We start from the raw sequence: 12,603 nt of genomic DNA, 5'->3' as shown, positions 1-12,603 counted from the left end.
CTCCCCGCTTCGTACCTCAATACTCAGCGCTGGAGATGTTCATTTGTAGAGATCCAGATGCATCTTCCTGCGTCTCAGGCTGGTTCCGTGGTTGTTTAGGCTGGTCTGGTACCTATCCAGCTCGACTCAGGGGACCGGCTGAAAACGGTGTCTCCTACTCCTCCGCCATCTTAACTCCGCCCCCCAGTTTCATGATTCTTAACTGTTTTTCCCCTACTTGAAACAGTTCATATATGACTTTGACTCCATGTTAATAATGACTTTATTCTAGTTACTGAGTGGCTTCTAAGCTAAATCTCCTTGCCTTACTGAGCAGCCACTTCCTGTAAAAGGAGAGAGAGCTAGGAAGCCAGACTAAGAGTATCACATGCCAAAATGAGAGTGAAGGGAGAGATCTCTGTATTTGCCTTGTTCCTTGACCTCATCCCTTTTAGAATGCCAACCCTGAAAGACCACAGAGAAATTTTGCCCACTTAGGGTATGAGTCTAGTTCCTATTCTGTTCCTACAACACAAATCAGATCTTGTCAGTAAGCAATTGTAACTGTCATGAGGATTTAAAAGCTTATTTTTGATGTCATATCTACCTTGCCTTCATTTCTATAATTTCAAATTTTGGTTCAGCTAATTATCTCATTCTGATTTAGAATTATTTAATTATTTGCTATTTTGTTTTGTGAGGGAGATGTAGAATCTTCTCAGGGTTGATCAGAAAGTAGTTAGCAGAGGTGAATTTAATGTTTAAAGCTTCTGGCTTTCAGCCTTGGACTTAATCCATTCAGCCAGATTGCCTCTTTAATTGCGGACTGAATTGAAAAAAAGAAAAGCACTCATGTATCCTTGCTATAGTACAAGCTTATTGACATAGCCTCTAACAGTGTTAGTGATTTAAACAGGGAGAGAGACCTGATCCTTTTAGTGGTTTTGTTTGTTTTGTGCAGTCTTGGACTAACAGCCAAGAATAGTTCCCTTGTTACAGAATGGGCCTCTAGTTTCTCCAGCAAGAAAGCTTAAAAACCAAAAACCAAAAATGTAGGATATTTATTGCATGATTTCTCTATTAACTCCAATTGTAAAATCCCACTGGGAGAAAATTGAAAAGAGTAAACAGGACTCAAGAGACCTCCCACTGGAAGATGAGGACAGACACGGGAGCTTAGGCCTGAAACATAAGAGGTGGTAGTTACCAAAGGTTCACTGGAAACCCGTAGTTCTTAGGGAACTTCACTTAAACGAATCAGAAGATCAGTACTTTCTTATTTGGTAGAGCTGGTTTTGCCTGTTTACTTTTTAAAGTTTTTATATTACTCAACCTATTGACAGCTTTTAACATTGTTCACCACCACCACCTTAAAATGTTGTATTCTTTGGGTTTCTATAACATCACAGTCTTCTGATTTTCTTTTTTCATTCTTTCCTCCCTTAAGACTTTCTTTTACGTGCCTCTGCATTTTCAGGGCCATAACTATTGATACATGTCAGCATTGTGAGCTAGCGTGATGTTAGTGAACCCACCTTTGGGTGATCCCATCTGTTACGATAGTTGTTATTTGTCATCTCTGTGCTAAAGAGTTCCAAAACTGTACTTCTGGGCCAGATATTTCTCCTGAATCCTGAACACACTTATTGAACTCTTTATTGGTTGTTTCCATTCTGAAGTCATAGAATCATCTGACATGAAGTTGAACTTTTCTTTCTTTCCCAGACTTCTTTCTGTTCCTTTGTTTTTGTTTTTGTTTTGTTTCGGTTTTGAGTGAAAATACCATTAATGCAATTTTCTAAGCTTAAAACTGGGGATCATCTTTAATTCCATTTTCCTCATCTTTCCATATATTAATCATTGAGTTCTGCAGCTCTTTTCCCTAAATATCTCCTTAGTCTATTTCTTTCTGTTTTTATTGTTAGTATCTCTTTTGCTTGTTGTTCTTCAGCTGTTGTTTCTGCTTGGAAAGCTTTTCCCACACCTCCCTTCCCCTAGGCTTTCAATTCCAATTTGCCATTCAAATATCTTAACCTTTATAGGTGATTACCTCTAGAAAACCTGCTTTACTCTGTAAGTCTGTGTTAGGCACCATCTTCTCTGTACCACAGCAGTCAGCCTTTCTAAAGCCCTTGACATTACTTTGCACTTGCTCATTTGTTTTTATTAGTATCCCCCATAAGACCAAGTTCTTTAGAAGCAGGAATTATGTTCATTTTTTCTTTTATTTAACACGTTTTTACTGAATACCTACTATCTAATAGGAACTGTTCTAGGCATTGGGAATATGACAGTGAAAGACAAGGTTTCCGCCCTTAAAGGAGCTTATGCTCTAGAGCTATCTAGCAGTTCTAGATAGTGAGTAAGCAAATGAACAGGATTACTTTAGGCAGAGATAAATGGCTTTGAGGAGAATGAAAGGCAGTGCTATTCTAGGGTGTGACTAGCAAGGGGTAAGTGCTAATTCAGATTAAGTTGTGGAAAGGCCTCACTGAGGAGGTAAAGTTTGAGCTAAGACCTGAAAGATTATTAAGATCTAGCCATCTAGTGAGATGATATGACTATAGCATAAAATGGGTATGGGGGCAAAAGTGGAAGCAGACCATTTAGGGAGCTGTTGCTGTGTAGTCTAAGAGATTATGATTATGGTGGCTTTAATGAAAATGATAGTCTAGGTTTGTGCTGTCCAGTGTAGTAGCCATTGGCTACATGTAGCATAAATTTAAATTAATAAAAATATGTAATTCTCTAATCACACAGTCCATATTTTAAGTGTTTAATAGCAATGTGTGGCTAATGGCTATTGTAAGAGGCTATATAAAACATTTCTATCATTGCAGAAAGTTCTATTTGATACCACTGGTCTAGGTGGAGAGAAATCTATGGATTCAATATATATTTTGTAGGTAAAGCTAATGAGTTACTGAGGATAATAAAGTAATTGAGGAATTTTTCTTTTTTGGCCTGAGCAACTGGGATTTTGGATTTTGGCTTGAGCAACTGATAATGAGGCTATGTTTTTGAGATAGGAACAATGGAGGAGAGTCATGTTGGGGTACAGGTGGATATTAAGGATACTTGTTTTGGCCATGTTAAGTTGAGAATCCCATTAGACATCTAAATGGAGATGTTAAATATTCATCTTTATCTCCCTAGCACCTAGTACAGTAGTATGTGTTTACTAAGTACTTATAGCATGTAGAAGTAAAGAGGTGACATTTGAACAAGGTCCTGATGGTTCTCTGAGGACAACAAGAGCAAAGTAATGAAAGTGTAAAGAACACGGTGTGTTGGGAACAACTGCCTTGTTTGGCTGGTGCATAGAGTATGTGTAGGGAAATGGAGGAAAACAAGGCCAGAAAGTTAACTTGTTCATCCCTTCATTTAGCAAATGACACCGGTGAGTCACTTGGAATACATCAGCAAACAAAAAGATGACAACAAAATCTCTGCTATTATGGAGCTTCTGTTCACATGCACATGTGTAGTGGAGAGCGGTGAGAAGATAGACAGTAAAACCTATGCTAGTAAAATATATTGTAAGGTAGACCGTGAAAAGGTGAGAGAATATGCCGTGCAGATTACCTGGAGGAGGAAAATAACAAATGGAGGGAATAGTGAACATAAAGGCTCTGAGATGGAAATACGGGCCAGAGATCAAGGGAGCAGAGTGATCTAGGGGGAACTGAACTAAGAGATGAAGACAGAGACATAAAGGGGAGCCAGGTTTTGTAGGGTATTATAGATCACTGTAAAGACTTTGGCTTTTACTCTGAGCCAGATGGGGAAGCCATTAGAAAGTTTTGGTCAGAGGTAGGATATGACCTGACTTACATTGAAGCAGGGAAACCAATTAGGAGTCAGTTGCAGTACTGTGGGTAAAAGAGTTGGTGGCTTAGAGTAGAGCATAGTCTGGAGGGTGTTAAGAAGTAAGCATCTTCTCTATATACTTTTGAGATAGGGTAACAGCATTGGCTTAGAGATTAGATGTGGGTTGTGAAAGAAGAGAAGGCAGTGATTGACTCCAAGGTTATCTGGCTTGGGCAAACAAAAGAATGGAGTTGCTATTAAGTGAAATAGAGACAACTGTAGGAAGAACAAGACGACTGTTGGAGGGTGGTATCAAGAATTTGATTTTTGTTTTATGATGTTGAGATGCTTATTAGGCATCCAAGTAGAGATATAAATAGGTAGTTGAATATATGACTACAGAGTTAAGGGGACAGGTGTAAGATAGAAATTTGGAAGTCATCAGCATATAGATGGTAGTTAAAATATTTAAAGTCCTAAGACTGGATGAGATCACCAAGGATGTGAGTATAGATAAGCAAGAAGTCTAAGATTGATCTTTAGGGCATAATGATGTTAAGATGTCCGAGATGAGGAGGAACCAACAAAGGAGAATGAAAAGGAACAGTTAAGAGGTTGGAGGAAAACCAGGAGAATATGGCATCTTGAAGCCAAGTGAAGAATATACTTGAAGAAAGAGAGATTATTACCTGTTCCTTATACTGCTGAATATTGAGTAAGATGAGACTGAGAACTGACCCATTAGATTTGGCAAGGTGGAGGTTGCTGGTGTCTTTGAAAAGGGCCAATTTATTGTAATGGTGAAGGCAAAATTCTGTTTTGAGGGGCTTAGGAGACAATTTGAGCTGAGGAAGGGGAGTTACTAATAGTATACAATTCAGGAAGTTTATTAAAAGGCCAGGAGAGAAATAGCGGTAACGAGAGGAAATGTGGGGTCTAAATGGAGTTTGTTCTTTTAAGATGAAAGATAATATAGAATGCTTGTACACCAAAGGGGTGATTTGGTCAAGATGGAGAGACTGATACAGGAGAAAGAAGAGCTAATTACAGAAACCAAGTCATTTAGCAGGTGGGGAGCAAGGAATCCAGTGCATAATTGGAAGAGTTAGTGTTTGACAGTGTATGACCATGGAGTGAGTGGCTGGGTGTGGTGGAGGATGAGGAGGTCAAGGAAATTAGAGGCCATGTATTGGACTGATCATCCATGTGTGCATCATGTGCAACAGTAACAATGGCGGAAAAAGACATTAAGTCAGAATGAAAGGGAGTGCATGGAGTTAGGTTGATGACTATAACAAAAATAGGTGTTGTAATCTGATGGCCTGCACTTCAGAGACAGTGGAGTTTTTGAGGGAGGAGGTTTTGAGTGAGGATTTCCTTTAGATCATAATATATGATTAGACTACGGAAATTGGCCGGTATTTAAAATTTCCTTGTGAATTAATAAATCAAGGATCTGATCAGCAATGGCTGCTAATTTCTCAAAAAGACCGATATTATATGCTTTGCTTGGTGGTGCACAGCACCATCTAGTCTTTCAAAGGAAAATAAAAACCAAAATGAAACCTGATCTAGTTTCCAGATCTAAGAGGGTGCTATACGTTTTGCATTATGTTGCCATAAAGGATGGATCAGCCAAATGAGACCATGGAATCCTCTGTAGGACAAGCCAACCAGCTTCTTCAATAAAAGTATGCAAGAAAAAAAGAAAAAAACAGAGATGGAGGAGCAGCCTATAAATTAAAAGAAACATAAGAGAAATATCAATCAATTGCAATGTATGGATTATAATTGGATCCTAAGTTAATCAAAATATTAAAAACCAGGGGCGCCTGGGTGGCACAGCGGTTAAGCATCTGCCTTCGGCTCAGGGCGTGATCCCGGTGTTACGGGATCGAGCCCCACGTCAGGCTCCTCCACTATGAGCCTGCTTCTTCCTCTCCCGCTCCCCCTGCTTGTGTTCCCTCTCTCGCTGGCTGTCTCTGTCTCTGTCAAATAAATAAATAAAATCTTAAAAAAAAAAACCAAAAAAGCATTATAAGCTAATCAGGAAACCTGATGGGTTATTTTGTGATATTCCTATTTGTTAAATTTATGCATGTTAATAGTATTGGATTTTTTAAAGCTATTATTTTTTAGAGATACAGATCTCTTTAGAGAAAATGAAAGCCACATTCAGTGTGAATTGATTGAAAACATATACTTCTATGAAGTTAATAATCAAAGCATATTAATAACCTTATACTCTAGAATGTTAGAAAAGATACTGATTTTTTCTGTATATCCATGCATAAATAAAGTGTGATCAACTTAATAAAAATGGGCAAAATACAGGAGTGAGCATTTAATAAGAAATGTGTGTGGTGTTTTGCAGGAGTTGGAGAATATGTAATTCCACAAACTTTGTAAAGATTTTAGCATTGCCAAAATCTTTTTGGAAAACAGTTGGGATTAGCTCTTACAATTGGATATTCACATCAACTATGATTCAGCAATTCCACTCATAGGTATACATCAAAGAGAAAATCTTGCTATGTACAAGAATGTTTACAGCAGCACTATTATAATAGCAAAACGTGGGAACAGTTTACCCTCTAGTGATAGATTGGATGAATGAATAGCCTCTCGGTTAACAGGAGAGTAGATCAATAAATACAATGAAATATACAATGGTCACATCAGATAACTAGCAAACAGAATAGTGTGAGTGAATCTCAATAAAACAGATCCCAAAATACTACATATAGTCTTGATACTCTTTTTTTATTTTTATTTTTTTAAAGATTTATCTGAGAGAGAGAGGGCGTGCAAGTGGGGGGAGGGGCAGAGAAGAGGGAGAGAGAGAATCCTCAAGCAGACTCCCTCCTGGGGGGGGGGGGCACAACACACGATTCCATGTGAGATCATGACCTGACCTGAAATCAGAAGTCAGATGCTTAACTGACTGAGCCAGCCAGGGGCCCCACCTGATAACCCTTTTTTAAAACTAAGAGCAATAAGAATAAAAATATATATAAGAATATGAATTTTACATATATATGAAGACAATGGGATACACAAGTATATACATATATAAATAAAACTGTATAAAAGAGAAAACAAGGGAAGCAGGAATGGGATTCAAGATGATGGATAACTTGGTTGAGGCGAAACAGTGGGAGGGGGAAGATGACTCCACTGTATGGTTAGATGGAAAGTATTGTTGAGGTCCTAGGTTTTTTTGTTTGGGTGATGGGTTTGTAGATGCTTATTATAGTATTAAAAATAGTAATTAACTAAATAAAAGGCCATTCAAGGACCAATAAAGATAGGTGCCATGAACCAAGGGTAATGATTACTATATTTCTTTAATAACTGATTTCTAAATAAAGAAAAATATTATTCCGTATATGCAGCTATATAAATAATATTTTGAAATCTCTATGGCTATAACCATCAAAAAGGCATACTCATGAATATTGATTTTTGCCCAACTTTGGAAAGATTTTTCCTAAGTTCCAAATGCTATTTAAACGGATAGTGCCTAAAAATGCAAATAACTTGGTCAGCTGGAGAATGCTTGAGGTTTTTGTGGATACTTGAATTTTTTTTTTTTTTTTGCTTAATTAGAAATACTTTTTTCTGAAAAAATTTTTAAAGCACGTTAGTTTACTTTTCTGTTGTGTTAAATATATGAATTTCATGATTGAATTTCTTATAATGCTTCAATGTGATTATTATTTTGGAGGGCACAAAAATTTGGCTTACTTGGCTAGATTTAAGAACATAATCCTGGAATTGGCCTTTTCCCCTAAGTCCCAATGTGAAGCTGTTGTCTTAGGATTTCTTTCTTTTTTTTTTTTAAATCATGTTTTGTTTTGTCTTGGCCTCATTCTGGTTGACATTTTATTCATTCAATTTTTGTTGTAATGTTGCCATAATTTCTGTTTCAGATTATTCTGGTTTTGGCTCCAAGCTGCTCATATTATTTAAAAGTGCTACTTTGTGTACTTACTTAAATCCCTACTTCGTTACAGATACCTTGCTCGGTGTACCCTCCGTAAGCACAAACTGAGGCACATGCTCTGAAGTAAGGGAATGCTTCTGTGAAAGCAAAAAGGGCTGACCTGGACTTAAAGGAGTGACCTTTAAGCGGAGCTAGAAAGGGTAACTGGTAGACTGTAAGGGTGGAGTATAGGTCAGGTACGGGATTCAGGTTAGCAGAAACTGTTTATACAAAGATGCTGTGGCAGAGGGAGTGCAGTACAACTAAAGAAAGAAAGAAATGGTGCGCTGCAGTGGTGGGAATCAAAGAGCAGACAGTACAGACTCGTGGCAGGGGGGAGTGGCTTATTCACTCAGGACCTAAGAGCAGTGGGAACCCCCTGAAGATTTTTAATTAGGAGACTCCTGAAGAACAGGTACTTGTCTAATGTGTGTCTTCTTGAATAGACTGTAGGCTCCACAAGTAGAAAGAGGAGCTGTTGATCTCACCAAGTGCAATACAAGTAGGTTTTCAACAAATAGTAAATATCACTGTTTAATAGCTCAGTGTCTGGCACATGGTAAGTGCTCAGTAATGTTGGTTGTGGTTTTCATTGCTCTAGATTGGCCTTTGATATGGACAGTGTCTACTGTGGAGTTAGAGGTTTCATGAAATAGTTCAGTCCAACAGTATCCACTGAAGACTTGTGATAGACTTGGAAGAATCAGCAGCTAAATATATTAAAATTTCATCACTTTTTTCCTCCTATTCCCCAAAGATGTAACAGAGCAGAAAAGTGATGGAGAATTCTGTTAATAAATCAGATTAGCTTACAGTGAGGTGAATAGTTGCTCCTGCTTCGCACTATTCATTTTTTTCAATTAGAGTTTGGTGCCTGGTAAGATTGCTTTTATGGAACCATTTCTGCTGGAGTTCTCAGGTAACATTCCCTTTTCATAGTTCATTTGAAGTAATTTCAACCTTATTCCTCAGTTTTATTAGTTTATTTTATATAAAGTGAGTTACCTTGTCATTTTTCACCCCAAATAAAGACTGCTATTAGAAATATTTCTTCCAAAACTCTATAATCATTTTCGTACTATAGCTTTAATATTTTACTTTTTTCAAGTGTTTATATATGATGTGTCTTTTCTTAATATGTATGGTATATAGTTATATCACCAATGACCTGGCTATTTTTTCTTTCCTCTTTAATAGTAACCAGTACCACCATGTAGCACATAGTTGCTATTGTGCACATTAATAAAAAGTACCCCATCTGGGTAGACTAATTTACCAGAAAGGTCCCCTGCTTCTGATACCTTCTAAAGGGTGGCATCTGGGCCATTTTCAGCCTCTGTTTGTGCCTTTATGGGTGCCTTTAAGCCATGCAAAAACTACACAGCTATACTTAGTGTCCCTCAATAGTAACTCAGTATAAATTAGATATTGCTCACAGTCAACCAGATCATAGATAATCCTTTATAAACAAACTATTTAAAAAGTCTGTCACTTGTTCATTTATGTGTGTTAAATGTAACCTTCAGTTAAAACATTAACAATTGTATTTAACTTGTTTTCAGAACTTTGGTAAAATTGGATATATGGGAGGAAGTTGTTTTTTAGGAAAATTTTTTTTAAAATAGAGCTAAGATTCTTACTTTTTTAATGGTCTCAGCTTTGCCTAGAAGTAAATTAAAAAAAATATCTGTCTACTTAATTTTTTACTATGGAAATTTTTTTTTTTAAAGATTGATTTATTAATTTGAGAGAGAATGAAAGAGAGCATGGGGGGAGGGGCAAAAGGAGAGGGAGAGAGAGAGTCTTAAGCATACTCCATGCTAAGCGTGGAGCCTGACACAGGGCTTGATCTCAGAACCCTGAGATCATGACCAGAGCCAAAACTAAGAGTTGGTTGCTTAACTGACTGTGTCACCCAGATGCCCCATTATGGAATGTTTTTAATGTATAGGAAAGCAAAGTGGTGAAGCCTCATGTATCTGTCATTTGGCTTCAGCAATTGCCAGTGTATTGTTTTATCTGCTTCTCCCCACTTCTCCCATCACAAATTATTTTGAAGCTAATCCCAAATATGATTTTAATCTGTAAAGTCATCAGTATCTACTCTGAAACATAGACCGTTTTTTTTTATTTTAGTAATACAAATGCAGTTCATTATCACATCTAAAAATTAAAATAGTAATATTATCAACCATCCAGTCAGTATTCACACTTTGTTTCGTAAGTGGTTTTTAAAGTTGGTTTGTTGAAGTCAGAATCAAAATAAGCCTTGGGGTGCCTGGGTAGCTCAGTCGGTTAAGTGTTCAACTCTTGGTTTCGGCTCAGGTCATGGTCTCAGGGTCCTGGGCTCAAACTCAGCCTTGGGCTTTCACTCACGGTGGAGTCTGCTTGAGATTCTCTGGCTCCCCTCCCTTTGCCCCTCCCCCCAGTGCATGTGTGTGGGTGCACATGCGTGCTCTCTTTCTCTAAATAAATCTTAAAAAAAAATCAAAACAAGTCTCTATATCTTGATTTACTATTCATCTATAGCTTCCCCTTCCCCGTTTCCTTTTCTCACATTTTATTGAAGAAAGGGTTATTTGACCATTTTCTGCATTTTCTGATTAAATCTCTTGTGGTATCATTTAGGCTTAACAAGAATATTTTGAACTTATGTTTACATATGATACCTGATCTCTATGGAGTAAAAATTTTTTTTTGTTTAAATGGATAAATGAATGCTTAGTTGTTAAAGAATGAAGGATTCCAAAGATTTTGTGAATATGAAAGGGAGGATCTGAAGAAAAGTCCATAAGCCTCAGAAAGCAGAGAATTTTGTAAAGCTGTTTTGTAGCTCTCTGATTGTTTTGATAACATCATTTGTTGCCATCTTAAAATATCTGTAGCAATAATATACTAGCTTGATCTTTTAAAAATTAACATTTATTATTTTTCTCATTTACAAAAAAGATACCAGGTGATCAGCACTCCAACAGATTTTTTTATGGTGATGGAATATGTGTCTGGTGGTGAATTATTTGACTACATCTGTAAACATGGACGGGTGAGTAACTTATTATCTAGTACAATAAGCCCCTAAGGAAAAAAAAAAAAAGGACAGTAGGAAATAGCAAACCACAAAAATATCTTCAAAGTCAGGGTTGCTTCCGTAATAAAGCCCAACTAAAGATACAGAATATTAGACATATTTTCTTTCTTAAAAAATACACTCTTCAAGGGGTGACTGGCTGGCTCAGTCAGTGGAGCATGCGACTCTTGATCTTGGGGTTTAAGTTCAAGCCCCACATTGGGTGTAGAGATTGCTTAAAAATAAAATCTTAAAAAAAATACACCTTTTTGGGCACCTGAGTAGCTCAGTTGGTTAAGTGTCTGCCTTCGGCTTAGGTCACGATTCCGGGGACCTGGGATGGAGCCCTGTGTTGGGCTTCCTGCTCAGCGGGGAGTGTGCTTCTCCCTCTCCCTCTGCCCCTCCCCGTGCCCCTGCTCTTTTGCTCTCTCTCAAATAAATAAATAAAATCTTAAAAAAAAAAATACACGTTTCGATTTTAGGAAACATGTTCCACTTAATTGCCAACATGATGTCAGTGCTTTTCAGAGTGAAAAATCTGTTCCATAACATTATGGTGACGCTTAAGGATTTCCTTTTCTTAGCACTTTCGCATAAGTTCTGTTTTACATTATGTTTTACTTGTTGATTGCATTTAGTAATATTAATTGAATATTAAATCTTACTGCCTAGCAGCAAAGAAGAGTCTTGTTGATTGACATGTTGAGCTCTAATGCAAGTTTTTGGTTTGTTTGTCTGCTTTGTTGAGAATTCTAGCCTAATTCTCATTAGCTTGCTCAGTTACATTTGGGCTGATTATGAAAGTAAAACTCTTGCTATGTACATGTCCCAACTATTCTTAGTGCAGCTTCTTTCATACTTGCTAGGTTGAAGAGGTGGAAGCAAGGCGGCTCTTTCAGCAGATTCTATCAGCTGTGGATTACTGTCATAGGCATATGGTGGTTCATCGAGACCTGAAACCAGAGAATGTGCTGTTGGATGCTCACATGAATGCCAAGATAGCTGATTTTGGTATGTAACTCCAGGGTTGTTCAGAAATGTACTAGTTGCCTTTTAAAGTGTCAGTAGCAACTGTTAAAGAACTACGAACTTGCAGTTTCAACTTCATAAATCCCATACCATGAAAAAGGGATTAATGGCACAGTCTCCATGTTAGCGTGTTCTATTCATGTAAACACAATTTTAAAAATGCACATGCTTCTAGAGAAGTTTAGAGGGCCAGTTTCAAGGTAAAGCCATTTAATCTGCATTTCCTTCTAAAGGAAAAGTTAACCATCTTTTTTTGGGGGGGGTCATAAACTCCTTTGAAAATCTAATGAAAATATGGGTACTTCCCTTGATGAATTCACTTAAAGAGAAATACATGAAAATGTGCATGCAGTTTTGAAGACTTAAAGTCTTTCTGATTTGATCAAGGGTAGATTTCAGGGTAAAATCTAACCACTTGCTAAAAAGAATAGGAGTTTTTGTCAGGAGTAAAACAAACAAATAAAAAACAAAATGTAAACTTAAATGCACCAAACAATTTTCTGGGGTAAACATACCTGGAAAAAGTACCATAGTAGGGTGTTTGGAAAAAGGATTAGGAAGTGAGAGTTTATAGAGAGAGGTAGAAATGTGCCAGAGTTCAGCATTGCTTATTTAAAATTTTTGTAGCTTGTCTTTAATCTAAAAACTAAGAAACTAGTTTCTCTATTTCTCTTCCATCTCTAAATTGCAAAACTCCTTAGTATGATAGTTCAACTAGATTTTTGGTTCTGCA

General features: G+C 37.2%; 1 protein-coding gene across 2 annotated transcripts in view; it reads left to right on the top strand.

The window, feature by feature from the left end:
- The window catches only part of PRKAA2 (protein kinase AMP-activated catalytic subunit alpha 2), a 67,148-nt gene that overhangs the window by 36,918 nt on the left and 17,627 nt on the right, over positions 1–12,603 (top strand). For both annotated transcript variants that reach the window (XM_040627257.1, XM_040627258.1), the window contains exons 3-4: positions 10,724–10,817; positions 11,708–11,852. In XM_040627257.1, coding sequence (XP_040483191.1) covers positions 10,724–10,817; positions 11,708–11,852 — 239 coding nt within the window. The remainder of the gene's footprint in view (positions 1–10,723; positions 10,818–11,707; positions 11,853–12,603) is intronic.

This window comes from Ursus maritimus, unplaced genomic scaffold, assembly GCF_017311325.1.
Source record: "Ursus maritimus isolate PB19 unplaced genomic scaffold, ASM1731132v1 scaffold_12, whole genome shotgun sequence".
Taxonomy (NCBI): domain Eukaryota; kingdom Metazoa; phylum Chordata; class Mammalia; order Carnivora; family Ursidae; genus Ursus; species Ursus maritimus.
Note: the sequence above shows the minus strand (reverse complement) of the source record. Positions and strands in the feature narration are given on the sequence as shown.